This window comes from Octodon degus, unplaced genomic scaffold, assembly GCF_000260255.1.
Source record: "Octodon degus isolate 3935 unplaced genomic scaffold, OctDeg1.0 scaffold00032, whole genome shotgun sequence".
NCBI lineage: Eukaryota > Metazoa > Chordata > Mammalia > Rodentia > Octodontidae > Octodon > Octodon degus.
In genome coordinates, this window is record NW_004524608.1 from 1,016,404 (window position 1) to 1,035,133 (window position 18,730).

An 18,730-nucleotide genomic window follows, 5' to 3' on the forward strand; every position below is an offset into this window, starting at 1 on the left:
GAAGAATAAGGAGTACTGAGAACTATAAGAAAATGAGAGCCAGGGCACCTCTGCTAAGAGATGCTAAAAATACAGACTTCTATGAATATCTTTAAATATTCTGATGCCAAGAAAAAATTTTGGTCTATTAAAAAAATTTAGATCTGTAGGCTAGATTCAGCTTACATTCCCCATTTCTGTCATTTTAAGTAAATAACATCAGCCTGGGTTCCTGGCCTACAGGTGAATCCCAACACAGCTCCCAGCAGGGGAAAGTTCTGGACACAAATTATGACATTTTTCCTTGGGGCCTTTTATAAAATTCCTTCTGTCCTTCTGAAGTCTCACTATGCTAATATAAATGGAGGTAGCTTAGAGTTGTACTTACCTCCCTGTCTGTATCACAAAAGAATGACTCATGTAAAGCACAGCATACCTCATGGAATCTGACAGTATTTTTTTTTGCGGAACCAGGGATTGAACTCCAGCCCTTATGCTTGCCAGGGAAGCACTTATTGTACTGAGCCATCTCCCCAGCCCCCAGTATTTTTAATTGCTTCCAGTGCCACATTGGTTGCTTTTTAAGATTTTAAAAAAATATTTATTTGGTACAGGATGTCTCTACACAGCTCAGACCTGTAGTGATCCTCCTGTCTCAGCCTCCCCAGCACTAGAATTATAGGTGTGTACCACCACACCATTCCAGTAGCTGGGATGGCGCACTGAGGGTTCCAGGGCAGATACAGCATGTAGTACTAGAGATAGAACCTAGGTCCTTGTGCTTGCCTGGCAGGCACTTAGAACTCCAAGGTATCTCTCTAGCCACCTTCTTTGGTTTTTTTTGTAGTTTGTTCAGCCTGCCCTGGGTGCGGGGCTGGCATGGCATGTGGTGCTGGGGATCGAACCTCGGTCCCTAAAGCTTGCCTAAGCACGTGTTTTAGACTACTGAACTATCTCACCAGCCCTCCCCAGCCTTCTCCTTGCCTGTTCTGTTTAAGAGAAAGCACATCGCCAGTGCTGTTCTCTAGCTCCTACCAGCCACTAATTTTTTTTTTTTTCTTTTCGACTTGAGACAGGGTTTCCTATGCAGTTCAGGCTGGCCTAAAACTCACTTTGTAGCCCAAGATGGCCTCAAAGTCACAGCGATCCTCCTGCCTCACTCTCCTGAGTGCTGGGTTTACAAGCGTGTGCCATCATGCCTGGCCCACCCACTAATCTATATGGCCAGAGCTCCCAGGCCTCCAGTTCTAGGAGAGCAGGACCAAGTCTCTGTCGAGAAGCATGCTCACCTGCCTCCCTCATTGCAGACGAAGGACACACTCAGTGTCGGGGTAGGGTGGCAGGTTCAGCTGGTACTTCTTTTCCAAGGTAGGTGGTACAAAACGACCCCCCAAGTAATGGTAGCGACCAGTAAACTGGGTGGCAGACTTTTTGGGTGCTGTTAAGGAGATGAGCATGTCTGGTTGGATCCCTCCAGAGTTTCCTTTTTCCACATCCCATCCTGAAACGAGAGTAATGTTCAAGAGGCATAGAAAAGGTCACAGGTCTTAGACCCCTTCCACACCTTGCTCTAGGAGCTCATCCTAGGAACATGCACGTTTGGGCTTCAGTGTCTTCATGGGGCTCACATGGAAAGGGGCCTCCTGAACTGTGTTCCCCAGCCTTAATATGGGACCTGAAAGCTGTATTCTGCCCACCTAGACAGAAAATTGAGACCTTATCCAAGCTGTGTCTCAAGAATTAAGACTTCTAGGTATCAGCCTTGAGACAGTGTAGGGCCTGTCCTCCCCAACCTTGAGATCCCAGCACCTGAGGGAATGTCGATGCTGGCAATGGGCACAGTGAGTTCATGCAGGACACTCAGGATGCTGCGGAATGGCTCACGAACATCGCCTTTGAAGCTGAAGCCAAAGATAGCATCTACCACCAGCTCATAGAGCTCATCAATCATCATGGGCTGCAGTGAGGAAGAAAAGGACATCAGGGCTACAATTGCAGACAGCCTTATTGGGGAGAGCTGGCCCCAGCCAGAGCCCTCAGCACAGTACAGCTGTGTTTCATTCAGAGGGTCTCCTAAGGTCTTTTTTTTTCCATTGCAGAATTTATTTTTCTGAAAGCCCCAAGCCACTTCACAAAATGAACACCTTAATACAGGCTTTCTCTCAGAAATTAATTTTTTTAAAAAATAGGCAAATGACACGTATACAACTACTTCTAATCAACGTGAAAAAAATTTTGTGCTCATTTTATGGACTGTGTCCTTCACTTCTTTATTTCTCATGCTGGTTTTTTTTTTTTTTTTTTGCGGAACTAGGTATTGAATTCAGGCCCTTGCGCTTGCCAGGGAAGCGCTTATTCCACTGAGCCATCTCCCCAGCCCCTCTCCTAAGGTCTAGAGTAGGGGGTAGCTAGTCACTGGATGACACCAAGCTAAGTCTAGACATTGTTTTGGCAGTACTGTACTAGGGTCTGTGGAACCCAGAAGAGCTCTGCCACCAGGTACATCTCCATCTTCCCAACTTTGAGGCAGGGTCTTGTTCACTTGCCCAGGCTGGGCTCAAAATTATGATCCTACTGTCTCAGCTTTCCAAGTAGTTGGGATTACAGGTGCAGACCAAGCCCAGCCTGAAAGCTTTTCTATTCCAAGTGCTTGTTTGCCAGTGGAAAGGCTGCAATGAGGCTGGATTCTGGTTTTAGCTGTGTGATACAGGACAAACCACTTCTCTGTATTTCATCTGTAAAATGTAGGAAATTAAAAACATATCAGATTGCCAACCCTAAATTCATACATCTGCAGAAAAAGTTTAGAATGAGGCAGTTTCTGCAGCCCTGGAGATAGGTCACGTGCAGTCTGTTAGGAAGGTCTGATTATAGAAAGGAAGGCGTGACTGGCAGAGAATGCTTGAGAGGTGTTGGTGTTAGGTGTTCCTGAAACATAGCTCATGGAAGAGAAAGTTATTCTACCATTTTTGTGTGTGTGTGTGTGTGTGTGTGTGTGTGTGTCTTTGAGACAGGGTCTCACTGCATTTTAGGCTGACCTTAAACTCACTCTGTAACCCAGGCTGGTCTTGAATTCACAACAATCCTTCTGCCTCAGCCTCCCAAGTGGTGGGAATATAGGCCTGCACCACCACGCCCTCTACCACTTCTTTTATGCTGGGCTCCACGTGAGTGAGCCCCAACTGGAAACAGGAAGAGCAGGGTATGGTCAGTGGTAAGGGGGAGAGAGACTGAACTGAAGCCTCTCACTCACCTCTGAAGGCATTTCACTGAGGAAAGGGATGTCCATTTTCTGACACTGGGTCACCAGTGCAGTAAAGAGCGGTTTGTTAGGTTTCTTGGGGTAATAGATGGTTGGTTGGTAACCCTAGGAGAAAAGGAAAGGGGCAATTCACATTCAAATCTGTAGTCTTCGTGACCTCCCTCAGGCGTCCATTTCCCATCCACTCACAAAGAGTTTGAGGTGTCGGGCACAGACCAGGCCATCTCCTCCGTTATTCCCCGGGCCACAGATGACCAGGACAGCGGGGGGGCTCTTGGACATGGCCGCGGCAGGATACGCCTGAAGGCAGAGGCAGGGATTCGGGCAGTCGGCCTCCAGGCGCAGGGCTTGAAGAGCGCCACCCCCGCTCCTCCCAGAGGCCGCGAACTGCACCCGACCTTCGCGATGGCTGTGGCGCAGCTCAGGCCAGCCAGCTCCATGAGTTGGTCCACGCTGAACTGGTACTCGTTAAATAGCTCCTGGTCCACGGCCTGCGCCTCCTCCTGGCTGTGGGAAGCCGCCGCCTGAGTCTCCGACCGGCCGGTAGCGTCCCGGTCCCGGTCCGGGTCCCGGTCCCGCCCCCGACTTCGCCTACCTCAGGTATTTCACCGCCGTGCCCGCCATGACTTCGGAGTTCCCACGGCCGGCAGAGCTCAGTCGCCTCGCCCCCCACCACAGACCTGCTCGGCAAACGCCTGCCTGGCCTCGCACGCGTCCCAGCCGCGAGGCAGACACCAGCAGCCCAAGCCCCAGGAGCACCCGTAGCCTAGACATTCAACCCGCTCGGCGCGCGCCGCCGCCCCGCCCCCGGCGCATGCGCGGAGCGCGCTCCGTCCCGAGCCGCTGGGTCGGCCGCGCCCTTTCCGGAAGCGGTCGGGCGGCAGGCGGTGCGTCGGGGCTGCTCTGGTTCCGGGGAGGGCCGCGCGCTGGGGAGTGCTGAGCGCCGTTCCGCCGCCGGGCGGTCGGGGCACACTCTATGACAGTTGGATCCCATCCCTGCCCCAGAGCATGGACAGATGCCCACGTTTCAAATGGGCCCAAGGGCTTTGCTCCCAACCGCGCTTTGGTGATATTCATTCACGGTTTGTAGTTGTTTGGGGACATGTGCGAGGGCCTGCGGACGGAACTCGGTGACAGGGGGCTTGTCTAGCTGTTTGATGGAGTTTGATACCCAGCAAGAGAAACCAGAAGCCTGCGCTCCTGCCCCGCCTTTTTCTGACTTGGGCCCTCCTGGTGCCAGTCTTGCAATACACGAGGAACAGGCAGGCATACTTCACAGGGCCAGTTCTGGCACAGCCCTCTGCAGGGCCGGGTCCATTTGCTGTGTAAGTTAGGCCAGTTATTTACCCTAAGGAATTTGGACCCTTGGCTCCCTGACATCAGTTTCCCCTACTTCTCTTTTTACCAGAGTATCATATTAACTTCCTTATTATAACCCTAAATAGCCCGGTGTGGTGGCTCATGCTTGTAATCCCAGCACTCAAGAGACTGAGGCAAGAGGGTAGTTGCAAGTTCAAGACCAGCCGGACTACAAAGTGAGCTTAAAGCCAACCTGAGAGGGGGCCGGAGAGATGGCTCAGTGGAATAAGTGCTTCCCTTGCCCCATCCAGTGTAGCTCTTGAAACTCCATAGGGAGGACAGTGGAGGATGAAAGAAAAAAAGATAAAGAGTCAATCAAGATACAGAAAGCTGAGATCAGGTGGAGCACTACCTGGCAACTGCAGCACATTTATTTATTTATTTATTTTTAAATGTATTTTTATTTTTTTTTATTTTTTTTAAAGCAGATGCTACTATTTTTTTTAATTTTATTTATTTATTCATTTAGTGTGTGTGTGTGTGTGTGTGTGTGTGGCCAGCTCAGCCCACCAGGGGGCGGGGCTGGCTGGCATGTGGTGCTGGGGATTGAACCGTGGTTCCTGTGCTTTGCCAAGCTTGTTCCAAGAGGTGCTTTAGACCACTGAGCCATCTCTCCAGCCCTGTATTTTTATTTTTTATTTATTTTTGTGTATGTGTGGCCAGCTCAGCCCACCAGGGGGCGGGGCTGGCTGGCATGTGGTGCTGGGGATTGAACCGCGGTCCCTGCGCTTTGCTGAGCTTGTTCTAAGCAGGTGTTTTAGACCACTGAGCCATCTCACCAGCCCAGCACATTTATACAATCAGAATGTTGTTTACAGAGAATTTAAGGGGAAGGTAAAATCTGGAACAGAAAGAACATCCAGTCTTCAGCAAAACATCATGCCTTGGTGGCTGCACAAGGAACAAGAGGGGAAGTGTTTATTATTACCTCAGGGGAAGGCCAGGTCACTTTGTTCCTCAGCTCCCTGAGCTACATACACTTCTCTTGGGGCCCTGCCAAACTCATGAGAAGCACTGACCTTGAGCAGAGGTCCAGACTGCTTTGCTTCCAACATGTAACCTCCCTTTTCTTGCTGAAAGCAAAAAGTAAGCCAACTGGTAGTACATGCCTGTGATCTCAACACTCAGGAGGCTGAGGCAGGAGGATCACTAATAGTTTGGGCTGTGTAGTGAAACTTTGTCTGAAGAAAAAAAGAAAAAAGAAGGAAAGAAAAGACTTCTGTATGTCAAAAGAAAAGGATCATCAAAAATGGAGAGAAGTGGAGAGAAATCTGACAGACTTTATCTTCCTCCCCATACACTTTATTTGCTTTTCCATAACTGTTTTTCCTTTCTTCAACCTAGTATAAAAGCATGGGGCTGGGGGCTGGGGAGATGGCTCAGTGGAATAAGGGTCTTATTCCCTGGCAAGCACAAGGGTCTGAGTTCAATTTCCGGTTCCACCAAAAAAAAAAAAAAAAAAAGCATGGGGGGTCTGCCCATTAGTTCAGGTGTTTAAGTGCCTGCTGAAACAAAGCAGTCTGGCTCAAGATGCTGTGGTTCGATCCCTTCATCCTCAAGCCAAACCACACCTGCCCTGAAGGCATCCTGAGTGGCACCCCAAAAAATAAAAATAAAAACATCTAGGTTTTGCTACTTTTGGAGGGTGTTCGATTTCCTCATGATGCCGCCTGTGTCACACAAAACCTTTTAACATCTGCATACTTTTCTCCTGTTATTTGTTTCATGTCCATTTAATTCTCAGACCCAGACAGAGATCCTTAAAGGGTAGAGGTTAGGGCACACGCTTGTAATCCCAGCACTCAGAAGGCTGAGGGAGGAGGCTTTCTGCAACTTTGAGGCCAGCCTGGGCTACATAGTTCAGGGGCAGCCTGAACTATACATTGAAACCCTGTCTATAAATAAGTAAATAAAGGGGGCAGGCCAGATAGTTCAGCAGACTAAAAAGCGCTTGCTTAGGCAGAGCTCAGCCGCTGGGGCTCGATCCCTGGTGTGCTGTGCCGGCCCTGCCCCCAGGGCATGCTGGAACTTTTCTAAAAATTAATTAGAAAAAAGTAAACAAAGACTAGAGGTTAGCTTGCCTCCCCTATGCCTCCTTATCTGACCTAAAGAGAGAAAATTATTTTATTTCAACTTCAAATATATTCCTTTATTCCTTGTCAAAGTGGAGTGCTGGTCTTTTCTCTTACATAAACCTCACCAGTTACAATTCATCTGCAATGTTCGGTCTGCTTCTTTGAAGTGAATCAACAAAAAATAAATAACACTAAAGTGAATCAACAGTAGCATGTTTGGAGCAATGTGAGTGTATAATCCCGCTGGAATCGTAATGATTTTTCTCCAATTTGTAATCTTGCTCACATTTAATTCAACAGCAGCTTTTGAAACTGACTCACTTTAATCAGGTATTTTAAGGATCCAGCTCAGTTTTTAGAAACAGTGCTTGTCTTCACACTTAGTTCATCCACTTACATAATATTTAGCTAAATTCCACCTTACAATAATGCACACAACCAGCATGACACACATGAGACATCACGACAGCCTGCTAAGCAAGGCTTGGCCAGGGGAGGGAGGTATGCGGCAGACTTAAGGTCCGCGCTGCTGGGTTCGAAGCTTCTCCACCTACTTTGCATGACCTAGAATTGAAACCTCCTAGCCCCTCTGAGCTTTTTCTGCTTAACCAAGAAAGGGGATAACAACAGTGCCTCCAAAGCTTGGGAGAAGGAAACTCTGTAAGGTTGCAGGGGCTTGCTCTCAGTGTTCAGCAAATGTTCTGTCCTTGTTGCTTGCCTTGGCATTTGTCATCATCCTGCAGACTACAAGCCCCAGAAGGTGGAGTGCATGGGCTGGTTGGATGTCTTCTGCTACCAGGCGGTGCACTGCTGTAATTCCCCCACACTGTGGGAGGCTGAGGCAGGAGGGCAGCATGTTCAAGTCTAGCCTGGGCAACTAACTGACTTAGTGAAGTTACCTTCTTTAGCATTACATCTCCACTTCCCACATGAGTAAAGGTAACCTGCGGGAAAAAGTCAGTGACTCCAGAATCACCAAGTCACCTAAGCAAGAAGTCACAGTTTGAGAACTGCCAAAGGCCTTAGTGACCATGAGGTTTGCATCCAAAAAGAAAAAGGGAAATACACCTCCTTTTTCTTTTTGCCCACTAAGTCCCAAACTCCTCAAGAGGAGCACAGAGGCCGTCTCGGGCTGAGAGGGCATTGCTCACTCCCCTCACATGGGTGCCCACTCACTGTGTTCCCTGCACCCATGCGGGGGCAAAGGCCTGGGGAGGGCTCCACCCCCACGTCTCACTCCAAGCATCCAGGTCATGTGATTGTGCAGAAGCCAGACTGAGTGGCTCCTCTCCTCAGAGGGCTCCTATTGAGGGCTTCCCCGGACTGCCTGGATGACCTAAGGAGGCAGAGAGGGACTGGCCAACAGGGCACTGGGGGAAAAACAAGGGGCCAATTCCCTGGCTCCAGCGTCCTGACCCTCCCCGACCCTCACTTCTGTAGGGAGACTCCCTCCGGGGCAGGAGGGAGGGCACTCTGGGCCCACTCCTCCTGCAGGGCTCTGCTCTACCCTGAGGCCTGCATCAGGCCATGCAGAAGGCAGGCCTCCAGAGTTGGTCCAGAGCTGTTCAGACTGCTGAAGGGTAAAGATGAAGGGGCTCAAGGCCTGTACCCAAGCACCAGATCACATCTCCGACTTCGACATTGGTTGTGACCTATTAAGACCATCCCAAGCACAACCTTGTCCACTTCCTTTGTCCCTCCTTCAGAGGCTCACCTGTTACCTTTGGGGCTGCTGTGTACCAGAACATGAGGAAGATGGTTTGCGTGTTCTGAACCTGGAAGAAGAGGGTCACATACATTCATCACAGGTCTCCCCACACTAAGGACCATCATGGTGGGAACAAGAAAACTCCAGGAGAGGGACAAAGTGGTATGTCAGGGGACACACTGACATAAGTACACAAGGGGTGCCCTAAAGACTGTACCCAGGCTGGTGAGATGGCTCAGTGGTCTAAAGCACCTACTTAGAACAAGCTTAGCAAAGCACAGGGACCGTGGTTCAATCCCCCAGCACCACATGCCAGCCAGCCCTGCCCCCTGGTGGGCTGAGCTGGCCACACACACACAAAATTTAAAAAAAAAAAGAATATTAAAAAAAAAAAAAAAAAGACTGTACCCTTCACTGGCAGGCGCTCAGTAAGCATGAGCTGAACAGAAGGTCTGACCCACTGGCTTTGAGGACACACTGCAATGCAGAACCTGAGTGAGTTCAAGCCAGCTGAACAAATAGCAGGGAACTCACTCTGCTCCCAGGGCTGGCAGCCTCAGAGGGAGTCTAACGAGCAGCGTTGAGCTGTGTTAAGAAAAGCACCCAGCCAAACACTGTCAGGCTCTCAACAAACCCAAGTGTTCTGAGACCCAAAGTTCTACAAGTTAGGAAAGCAGTGGAAGCACGAGGAAGGGGCAGATGTGACAAGGGTTCAGGGGGAAACAGGCCGTGGTGTGGAGACGAAACAGAAATGTGGGGAGAGCTGTATCAGGGATTGGCAATGTGGACAGCCAGGGTCAGGGTGGCTCGAGGGCCGACCTAGGGTAGGAGGACCAGGAAGGTGGGAAGAGAGTTCCACTAGTGGGGAGGCAGGCACAGCCCCAGCTGCCCACTGCCACTCACACTCCAGTTGCTGAGGCCCAGATGTCACAGGAACATGTGCTGACCCGTCTTCTTTCTCTTGGTGGCCCTCCTCAGACACTCTCTCATCCCATCTACTGAGAGATCTGCAGGGCAGGGAACTGGGGCACAGCCCAGCATTGGGGCACCCGGGCCAGGTTTGCTCCTCCCTGGGCTACTAATGAGGTCCTTGCATCCTCCCCCACCAAAGCCCCACACACTCACCTGCACTGGGCGTCTGCTGAGCCCCTTTGCATCCTGGCTGAGGTCTCTGCCATGCAGCAGGCCCTGCCTAGGGCCTCAGGCCTTCCCAGAGCCAGGGTCTAAGGTGGCAGGGAGGTCAGGGAATGAGTTTAAGAAACACAGTCCCCCAGATGTGCGTGTGGGTATATGTTGTCTTCACCTGCCTGCAAGGAGACAATGGCCCCAAAGAGAGAAACACTTGGTAGAGATAATGGGGGGTGCCGCTTGTCACTGAGAATTCCAGGGTGAACCTGTTGTTTTCTGAGGGATCCCCTGAAGCTCTCATGCTAGAAATAATACTTGTGGGCCTGGTCAGGGTCTGTCTACCACTCCACCCTGCCCAGAGCCTCACCTGGCAAGAGTTGGTGGCCCTTCAGGTGGGGCCTGGGTCTGCCGACCCACAACTTAATCCTCTGTCTGTACCAGACTATTTTTTTTAAAGCAGGATCCCACTAAATTGCTAAATTGCCCATGCTAGGCTTGAATTTTCAATCTTTCTGCCTCACCCTTCCAAAGTACTGATATTAGAGCCCTCAGCCACCATGACCAGCTCAGGCTTTTTTTTTTTTCCCTGCAGGCTTCCTTCAGCAGCACAAATACTAATGTTTTTTTCAGAGCTGGGTTGAAAGCCCAGACAAGTGCTAGGCAAGTGCTATACCACTGACTTGCAACCCCAGGTCCAAGGTAATTTAATTTTACTTGCAGTTTATCAACATGACCTCCTCATCTTTAAAAATGAGAAGCCGGGCTGGTGAGATGGCTCAGTGGTCTAAAGCACCTACTTAGAACAAGCTTAGCAAAGCACAGCGACCGCGGTTCAATCCCCCAGCACCACATGCCAGCCAGCCCTGCCCCCTGGTGGGCTGAGCTGCCCCCCCATAAATAAAATTAAAAAAAAAAAAAATGAGAAGCCATAGGCCCTATTAAATACATATAACAAAGTATGTACTATAAAGTATTTGAATTCCTGGTATGGGAGGAGGTTTCCTAAGGAAGGCACTGGGAAGGCACTGGAGAGACAAAGAAGGCCTTGAGTGTAGAGTTTGGGGAAAACAGACTGGCTCCAAGCTGAGGGGTGAGGACTTCCTAGGAGCACCACTCCCATCCTGTGGCCATTGGGGGAACTGCAGTCAGGGACTTAGACCCGTTTCCACCTCCTCATACATTTCCTTTAGTTAGGCTCCTTGACTGAACGCTTGGCCTTCGCTCAATGGGATTCTTAGCACTCAGCCAAAGCCCTGGGGCATCCCTGTGCTGGACGTGTGCCACAGTCCCCACTGCCTCCCTACCCCAGGCACATAATATGTACAGGCAAGCCTAGGGGCAGTCAACTGCCCTGGGAGAACATCAGGCCTGCTTACTCTCAGCTTCCTCTGGGCAAACACCCCACCCCACCCAGTTCCTGGTCTCAGATATCATCTCACCAAGGGGTGACCCTGGACCAGCCCACCTGTGTCAAGTGGGTCCTCACGGCATCTGCCAGCTTGGCCACCAGCCGTCCTCGTGTAGAATCTGGCTCCTTCTGGGGAAGAGGATAAATGGGAAAAGGATGAGGGAGGCCTGGGCTTTGTGGTCCTCAGGGGACTAAGGGAGACAGAAATGAGAAGGAAAGGAGGGGGCTTTTTCTCCATTCTCTTCTACTCTATCCCTTTGCCTTTCCCAGGTCCTGGCATTGACTGACCAGCACTGCGAACAGAGACCACCCCCTCCCTACAGTAGTATCCCACACTGGCCACACTATGTGCAGTTCCTGTTTGATGAGTGAATGAATGATGGTAGAGAGGGGACAGGAGCAAAGGCAGGAAGGCTAGAAGGCTTCTAAAGGGATGGCAGGGAAGAATCAGAGTCTAATAGAGAAGATCTTACCTGACACTGCGCCAGTGCTTCCATATAGTACTTCAAGGCTTGGTCATACTGCCCCAATCTGACCGCAGCAGCCCCAAGCCCCTCGCAGGCCTGCCACTGCCCCTTCATGTCCCCTGGGGAAGAGAACCTGAAAGGTCCCTTCACGGTTCCCCATCCCATGACTTTCCCCTCCAGAGATACCCCTCCACTCCCCCACCTACCTCTCACCAGCCCTAAGGATCCTGTCTTTGCCATCCCCCATCCCATGCCAACCCACACACACTTACCAGTGTCCCGGGCAGCCTGTAGAGCGTGTAGGTAGTTGTCTCTGGCCATCCTGTGGTCCCCCAGCTGACTCAATGCGAAAGCCAGGCTAGCAAAGCTGCGGCCCTGCTCCCAACGCTGCCCCACAGAGCCTAAGGACAGAAGAGCACCCATCCTAAAGGGGCTGCTGGGAGAGAGCCCAGGAACCCTAGTGCCCAGCCTCTGCTGGCATTCACATGGCCCAGCCTCTCCCTGCAGGCCTTGCATCACCCAGTTTTGGCCCATATGCTGGTTTAAGCCATGCAACAACTTTGTGAGACAGGTGAGGAAGGTGTCAATGGCTTCATTCGTGTATGTGGGGAAGGATACCATAGTTGAGAGAGGCAGGGACTTGCTGAGACTCACACCAAGGCTGAGCTCCATTCTAGACCTCCTCTTTCTGAAGCACTGCTGCCTCCCATCTGACTCTCCCATACCCTGCACTCCCAGCCTTACCCCTAGATCTGGGCTTCCAGGATGTATGAGGCCTGGAGCCCCTATGGAAGCTCCCTCTTAATCCACCAGTCCAGCTCTCAGCCTCAGGCACTCACCATGCAGATGGGCAGCCTTCTGGTGAAAGTCGCAGGCTTCTTGATAGTTGCCCAGGGCATTGTGGGCCATCCCCAGATTCCTTAGCACGGTGGCCTGCTCTCCTGGTCGCTGGCACAGGGGCAAGGCCTGCAGGAAAGACTCCACAGCCAGGGGGAACAGCTGGAGCTGGGAGTAGCCCAGGCCAAGGTCATTGTAGAGATGCCCTAGAGGTCACAGGGTGGTCACTAGTAGCCAGATCAGTCACAACTAAGGCTACAGGGGTACCATCCCATCCATTCCTCCAGGGTCACCCAGACCCTTCCACAGAGCTCAAACTTCCCCCCACCCCACATCTTCTCTGCTCAAGAGCTCACCCAGCAGCCCCTGCTCCGTGCTCATCTCAGCAAGTGTCCGGCTCTCCTCCAGTGCCTGCACCACCTCACCTACCCCGTGCTGCCCACTCTTCAACATACACCTGGCTGCAGCCCCTAATGCCAGCGCTGCAGCGCGGGACTGCCCTGCTTGGACATAGGCCTGGCTTGCCTTCTTCAGGCAGTGGGCTGCTTGCTCAGGCCGCCCCAGGGCCTGGTAGCAGGCTCCCATTTTTGCCTGGGCTTCTCCCTGGTCACCCTGTGGCTGGTAATGCCCCAGGGCCTTCTGGTACCAGTCCAGAGCTTGGAGCAGGTCTCCAAGGGCATGGTAAGCCAAAGCCACATTGAAACACTGGTCACCATGACAACTGCCCTGGGCCTTCTCTTCAGGCTGAGCTCTCAGGAGCAGCTCAAGGCCTCTGGCTGGGTCCCCAGTCTCCACATAGGCAGCCCCCAGGTTGAAGGCACAGGCCCGAAGGACAGAGGTATCCCTGACCCCTGGGGCCTCTGAGGCCAAGAGGAAGGCCTTCTGGAAGCTGACCATGGCCTCATGGCTCTGGCCAGCCTGGAGGGCCCTGTGGCCGGCCTTGGTGAGGGCTTGAATGTTGGCCTCTTGCTGCAACCATTTTTTTTTCTTCTTCTTCTTCTGGCAGTTGGGGGGCTTGGGCTCCTGGAGTGTCTCCTCGTGGCTAGGGGAAGACATAGGGCTAACAATGGGGGACAGAAGGGTCAGTAAGTCAGCCTTGCCCTCCCACCCCTGCAGCAGGATCCCTTGGGGGAAATTGAGCCCTATTGCTGTCCTGTAGAGACCTCAGGGTTCCAAGAAAATCTCTATCTCTGTCTGTGTCTGTCTGTCTGTCTGTCTGTCTGTCTGTCTGTCTCTCTCTCTCTCTCTTCTTTTTTTCTTTTTTCCTTCCTTCCTTTCTGTCTTCCTTTCTGGTACTGGGGATCACACTCAGGACCTTGCTCTTGCCAGGCAGGCGCTTATGCTGCTGAGCTATCTCCCTGGCTTAGTCCCAAGGACTAACACTATCCAACACTCACTTGACTTCATCTGTCCCATCAGGCTAGACATCAACCCTCACTCTAATGTTCTGTCTTTAGTTCTCCTTTGGGATTCAGGTCGACTTACAGGTTTCCTCGGAAAGGTTTCTTCCCCCAACCAACCATGAACTTCTGTGGCCCCAATAAAACTTATGTCTGTGTCTTTTATGGCATTTATCACATGGTTAGAGAATCTCTGTCTTTCCTACCGGATGTGGAACTTGAAGACACACAGTAAATTCTAAATAGAAGTCTATTGATGGCGTCAAGCGTATGCTGGTGTGTTAACAGGGAATGGAACACTGTTATGGCTGCCTGCCTGTGATGTGTGACCAGAGAGTGGCACATCCCAGCCCTGCAGCGGTTCCTGTTCCTGTCCTACCCTCCAGTGCGAACATTCTTGAGGAAGACCCTGAAAGAGAGCCCAATATTGCAAGTACTGAGACCCATGAAGGCTATAAAACCCATGACATAGGACAACTAAAGAAGACAATGTAGGAGGCTTGTTACTGGTGACGCAACAGGGCCTCCCACAAACTCCTGAGAATATGTTTGTGGCTACAATGGCCATCATGAACTGTGCACTGCTTCTGCTGCTGCAATTACAAAAACAAAAAGGGGGAAATGTTGGGGGACCATAAATTATAAATTGAGGTCAGGACCCACAGGCCTTAATTTTTCTTTTTCTTTTTCTTTTTTTAACGTATTTGGTACAGAGTCTACAGGGTCTACAGGGTCTCACTATGTAGACTGGATTTGTAGTGATTCTCCTGTTTTCAGCCTCCCAAGAGCTGGGATTACAGGCTTGCGCCACCACACCCAGTCTCAATCGTGGTCTCAGCATGCCTCGGGGTTGGGGCCAGCATGGCATGCTGGGGATCAAACCCAGCCACTGTGCTCTGCCTAAGCAAGTGCTTTAGTCTACTGAGCTATCTGGCCAGCCCCTTAATGAATTTCTTAATGCTCCTGTGGTGCTATAATGTCCCAGGGCAAGATCCTTCTTAGTGTAAGATCATTGTTCTCTGAATCATCCAGTGATCCTCATCAACATAAGATCCTTTTTTTTTTTTTTTTACATAAGAGCCTTTCTGCCATGAGACTACCACTGCCCTCCAGAATAATCCACAGTCTCCTTACCGTTTTCCTTGTGTAAATGTGATCAATAAATACTAAGTAAATAGCAAGGTTCTGACTGGCTTTTAGTTTCATGTGAACAGCTGCTCATCCCAGATCCCTGCTGCTGCACTGCCAAAAAAAAAGCCAGATCTGATGGTTGTCCTGCAATCACAGCATGCTGAGGCAGGAGGATCACAAATTCGAGCTCTCAGCAACTTAGCAAGGCCCTATCTCAAAATACAGAAACAAAAAAGGTCTAGGGATGCCATTCAGAGTAAAGCTTTGGGTTCAATCCCTCATCTCTCTGTCTCTCTGTCTTTCTCTGTTTCTCTGTCTCTGTGTCTGTCTGTCTGTCTGTCTGTCTCTCTCTCTCTCTCTCTCTCTCTCTCTCTCTCACACACACACACACACACTTAGGATGAGGGTATAATTCCATAATAAAGCACTTGCTGGCATGCATGTGGCCTAGCACCAAAAAAAATTTTATTTATTTATTTTTTTGGCGGAACCAGGGATTGAACTCAAGCCCCTGCGCTTGCGCAGGAAGTGCTTATTCCACTGAGCCGTCTCCCCGGCCCCCAAAAAACTTAAAAGTTAAATGGTAAGTTTTGTGTTATATCTACTGATTTGTTGCTCGTTTATCGAGTGAACGTTGAATGGCACACACAGGGCTTCCCCGTCACCTCCTTATGCTGCCTCCTGTGGCCTGCTCATGGTCCAGGCCTGTGAGCTCCTGGGAGTGCTCACTAGGCACAGGGGCCAGAGCTGAACAGGCTGCTGAATGTGCAAGGAGCCAAGCTCCAGGAATGGATTCTGCTGTAGCATTTACACCCCCTCCCCACCTAGAGTGCTTCTGTCTTCCCATCTCCTCTGTTGTCTAGTGGCTGGTTCTGGACTCCCAACATCATGCCTGGGTCTCCAGAGCCCCCCAAAACTTAAATATCTTCATCTCATCAGCATGAGCATCCTGTTCCTAGCTTTCCCCTGAAGGCAAAGCCCTCTGCTAAACCTTCCTCCCAGAAGACAGAAAAAGGAATGGAAAAGACCCAGCCCTTGGTCACCTGGCCCCTCTCCTCCTCTCCCTTGTTGCTCTTTTTTTTTCTTTCTTTCTTTCTTTCTTTCTTTCTTTCTTTCTTTCTTTCTTTCTTAGCAGAGTAGGCAAAAGTGATGCTTTCTCTCTTCAGAGAAATTCTCTTTGTTTCTAAGAACACCCAGCGCTCCTGACTTTTCAGGAGTATTTTTCAAGGGGACTCCGGGTCCCCTACCCAGTCTTGGGGGCTACCTCTGTAGGGAGACTTACCTCTTTGGTTTTCTCTGTAGATGGCTTTTCTGGAATGGTTCCTCTGGGTTGAGTTACTGTCCCTCCCTCTTAGCTCAGAGCCCCCAGGGTTACCAGACAACCAGGTACCACCCTCCCACTGCTAGAGAATTCTTTGAATGACAGCTCAGATGACCTGTCTTAGTGCTGAACTCTGATGCTTGGCATAGATACCTGACTGGCCTGCCCAGTCTGTCCTGCTGCAACCTGACCCCTCAGGTCCCTTACTCCAAGGAGTAACTCAATGCATCATGGGGCTCAAGATCATCTATCCTGTCCCATCATCTCACAGAGGAAGTATCTGAGGCTCAAAGAGTAGTTGAGACAGCTGAGTCACATGACAGTCATGTAGCTGAAATTAGACCTCAGGTTTTTGGTTTTTTTCCTCTTTTTTGTGATTCTGGAAGATTGAGCCCCCATGCTTTGTCCCTAGTCCTTTTCATGTTTTTTTTTTTTAATTTATTTTTTATTTTAGGGAAAGGTCTACATGGTATTCAGGGTCTCACTATTAGATCAGACTCGAATGATCCACCTGTTTACAGCCTCCCAAGAGCTGGGATTACAGGTGCATGTCACCACACCCCATCTCAATCCCCAGGCCCTGCACCTGCTTGCAGGTGCTTTAATCCGCTGAGCTATTTGGCCGGCCCCTTCTTTTCTTGTTTTATTTTGAGACAGGGTCTTGTTAAATAACTAAGTTTCTCAGGCTAGGATTGAACTTGAACTTGCAGTCCTGCTTCAGCCTCCTAGAGTGCTGGGATTATAGATATTGAAGGAGCCTGACCATCACCATCCTGACCAGAGACCCCTCTTTAGAACACCCCCACCCACCACTACCTTGGGCAGCCATTATTGCTGGAGTTTTTTTTTTTTGTTGTTGTTGTTGTTGTTGTTTTTGTACCAAGGATCGACCTCAGAACCTGGCGCTTGTCAGGCAAGCACTTATATCCACTGAGCTATCTCCCTGGCCTCAACCTCTGGAGTTTTATCAAGCCTTGTTCTGGCAGGTAGCACAGCCCCCTCTCACTGAACTCCCCTCTCCCATGACCTTACAGCCTGTACAAGAGTAGTTGCTCTGGTCTCTACTGCCAGAGCAGTCTGTCTCAGGATTGTTCTGCAGTAAACCTCACCTGTTGAACTCGTACATCTGTTTCCTCTTTTTCTTTTTCCTAATCACTACCATGCTGGGATGGACCCCAGGTTTTCTGATTCAAGGTACTCAGTTGAGGGCCTCATCCACTAACAAGATGATTGCAAAATGCGATGGGGGGGCTGGTGAGATGGCTCAGTGGTCTAAAGCACCTACTTAGAACAAGCTTAGCAAAGCTCAGGGACCTCGGTTCAATCCCCCAGCACCACATGCCAGCCAGCCCGCCCCCTGGTGGGCTGAGCTGGCCACACACACACACACACACAATAAATAAATAAATAAAAATAAACTTAAAAAAAATAAAATGTTTAAAAAAATGCGATGGGGCTTGGGCTGTGATGGAGGCTAATCCTTCACACACACACACACACTCTCTCTCTGTCTCTGTCTCCATCTCTGTCTCTCTCTCTCTCTCTCTCTCTCTCTCTCTCTCTCTCTCTCTTCTCTGTGGTAGTTTCACATTTGGGACCAGGGTGAAAGGTTGATGGTCAGAAAAGGCCTGGAGATCAGAAGAGCCTCCCTGTCCCCTCACCCCTTATCTCAGCTCCAAGAGCAGCAATCTCCAGGTTCTGCTTAATGAGAGGACAACAGGCCCCAGGAGCACAAAGACCCAATGACCAATTTACCAAGGATGGCTGATGCCAGAAAGCAAATGTCCTCACTTACCTGGAGAAGGGCCTTTTAGGTAGTTTTTGTAATTCTGAGGCTACCATGGAGCTATGTTCCCAGCTCTCTTCAGTTATTCTGAGATAGGGTCTGCCTGAATTGCCCAGGCTGGTGTTGAACTTGCAGTCCTCCTACCTTACCCTTCCTAGTAGTTGGGATTACAGCACTACTGCATCCAGAAAGAAAGGCCGCTTAGGGAGAGAGAACTTCGCCAGAAATAAATGTATGAGGATGTGGTTGGACTCGCCTGCATTTCCCCTGCAGCCTTGGCTGTGCGCCTGCTGTGCACAGCGTGGTGCCCCTTTGGTGAGGGTGCCAATGCTTAGGGCAGGTGCTCTCACTGGCTGCAGCTTCCGCCCTCAGGCTGAGTCCTCAGAATAGGTCCAGGCTGGTCCACTCTGCGGGCTTCCCTTAAGGACATGGGGGGGGTTCGGGAGGGGCAAGAACCTCCCAATGAATGACCCAAGGACCATTTCTGACTCATTCCTTTTTGATTCTGAGCTGTATCCATCACATCTCTTGCAACTCCCTCTCTATTTACACTACGTCGTCCATTGTGTCCTGGCTCTCATCTGCCATGACAGTTCTTTTCCCAGCTCCTTTCCTCTGCCCACCTGATAAATGCTAGCCCACTCCAGCACTCTGCCCTTTGTTATTTTCTTTTCTTATTTCATGTACTTTCCAAGAACATTTCATCGATTCCTCCGATTTTAACACTGCTGACAAGCCAATTATGTCTAAATATATACCTGCCGGGGCCGGTGAGATGGCTCAGTGGAATAAGCGCTTCCCTGGCAAGCGCAAGGGCCTGAGTTCAATCCCCGGTTCCGCCAAAAAGAAAAAAAAAAAAAAAATATATA

At 50.4% G+C, this 18,730-nt stretch overlaps 3 protein-coding genes across 4 annotated transcripts in view; 1 reads left to right on the plus strand and 2 right to left on the minus strand.

Moving 5' to 3' along the window:
- Positions 1-226, plus strand: part of Gpatch4 (G-patch domain containing 4) — a 7,140-nt gene extending 6,914 nt beyond the window's left edge. The window contains exon 9 of the mRNA XM_023713783.1: positions 223-226. Within this exon, the coding sequence (XP_023569551.1) occupies positions 223-226 (4 nt within the window). The remainder of the gene's footprint in view (positions 1-222) is intronic.
- The window catches only part of Naxe (NAD(P)HX epimerase), an 8,481-nt gene extending 4,435 nt beyond the window's left edge, over positions 1-4,046 (minus strand). For both annotated transcript variants that reach the window (XM_023713735.1, XM_004629730.2), the window contains exons 1-6: positions 3,837-4,046; positions 3,640-3,748; positions 3,431-3,541; positions 3,233-3,346; positions 1,789-1,936; positions 1,269-1,480 (exon numbers count right to left, since the gene is read on the minus strand). In XM_023713735.1, the coding sequence (XP_023569503.1) occupies positions 1,278-1,480; positions 1,789-1,936; positions 3,233-3,346; positions 3,431-3,541; positions 3,640-3,748; positions 3,837-4,015 (864 nt within the window). In that variant the 5' untranslated portion in view covers positions 4,016-4,046 and the 3' untranslated portion in view covers positions 1,269-1,277. The remainder of the gene's footprint in view (positions 1-1,268; positions 1,481-1,788; positions 1,937-3,232; positions 3,347-3,430; positions 3,542-3,639; positions 3,749-3,836) is intronic.
- A 1,361-nt stretch (positions 4,047-5,407) lies between these two features.
- Positions 5,408-16,124, minus strand: Ttc24 (tetratricopeptide repeat domain 24). Its single transcript, XM_023713821.1, has 10 exons — positions 16,037-16,124; positions 12,580-13,283; positions 12,226-12,429; positions 11,659-11,787; positions 11,393-11,505; positions 10,977-11,048; positions 9,509-9,606; positions 9,287-9,405; positions 8,390-8,450; positions 5,408-5,491 (listed from the first exon to the last, which is right to left on the minus strand). Exons 2-10 carry the CDS (start codon positions 13,277-13,279, stop codon positions 5,467-5,469), a joined length of 1,521 nt encoding a protein of 506 aa, XP_023569589.1. The 5' UTR covers positions 13,280-13,283; positions 16,037-16,124; the 3' UTR covers positions 5,408-5,466.
- Positions 16,125-18,730: the final 2,606 nt, after the last annotated feature.

Excerpts from the sequence above, each read along its gene's own strand:
- Ttc24 (XM_023713821.1), bottom strand. The coding sequence starts at position 13,279 with ATGTCTTCCCCTAGCCACGAGGAGACACTCCAGGAGCCCAAGCCCCCC. Across the intron at positions 11,788-12,225 it reads GAAGGCTGCCCATCTGCATG|GCTCTGTGGGGCAGCGTTGG; the intron begins GTGAGTGCCTGA and ends TTCTGTCCTTAG. Across the intron at positions 8,451-9,286 it reads TGGGCCTCAGCAACTGGAGT|GTTCAGAACACGCAAACCAT; the intron begins GTGAGTGGCAGT and ends CTCTTCTTCCAG.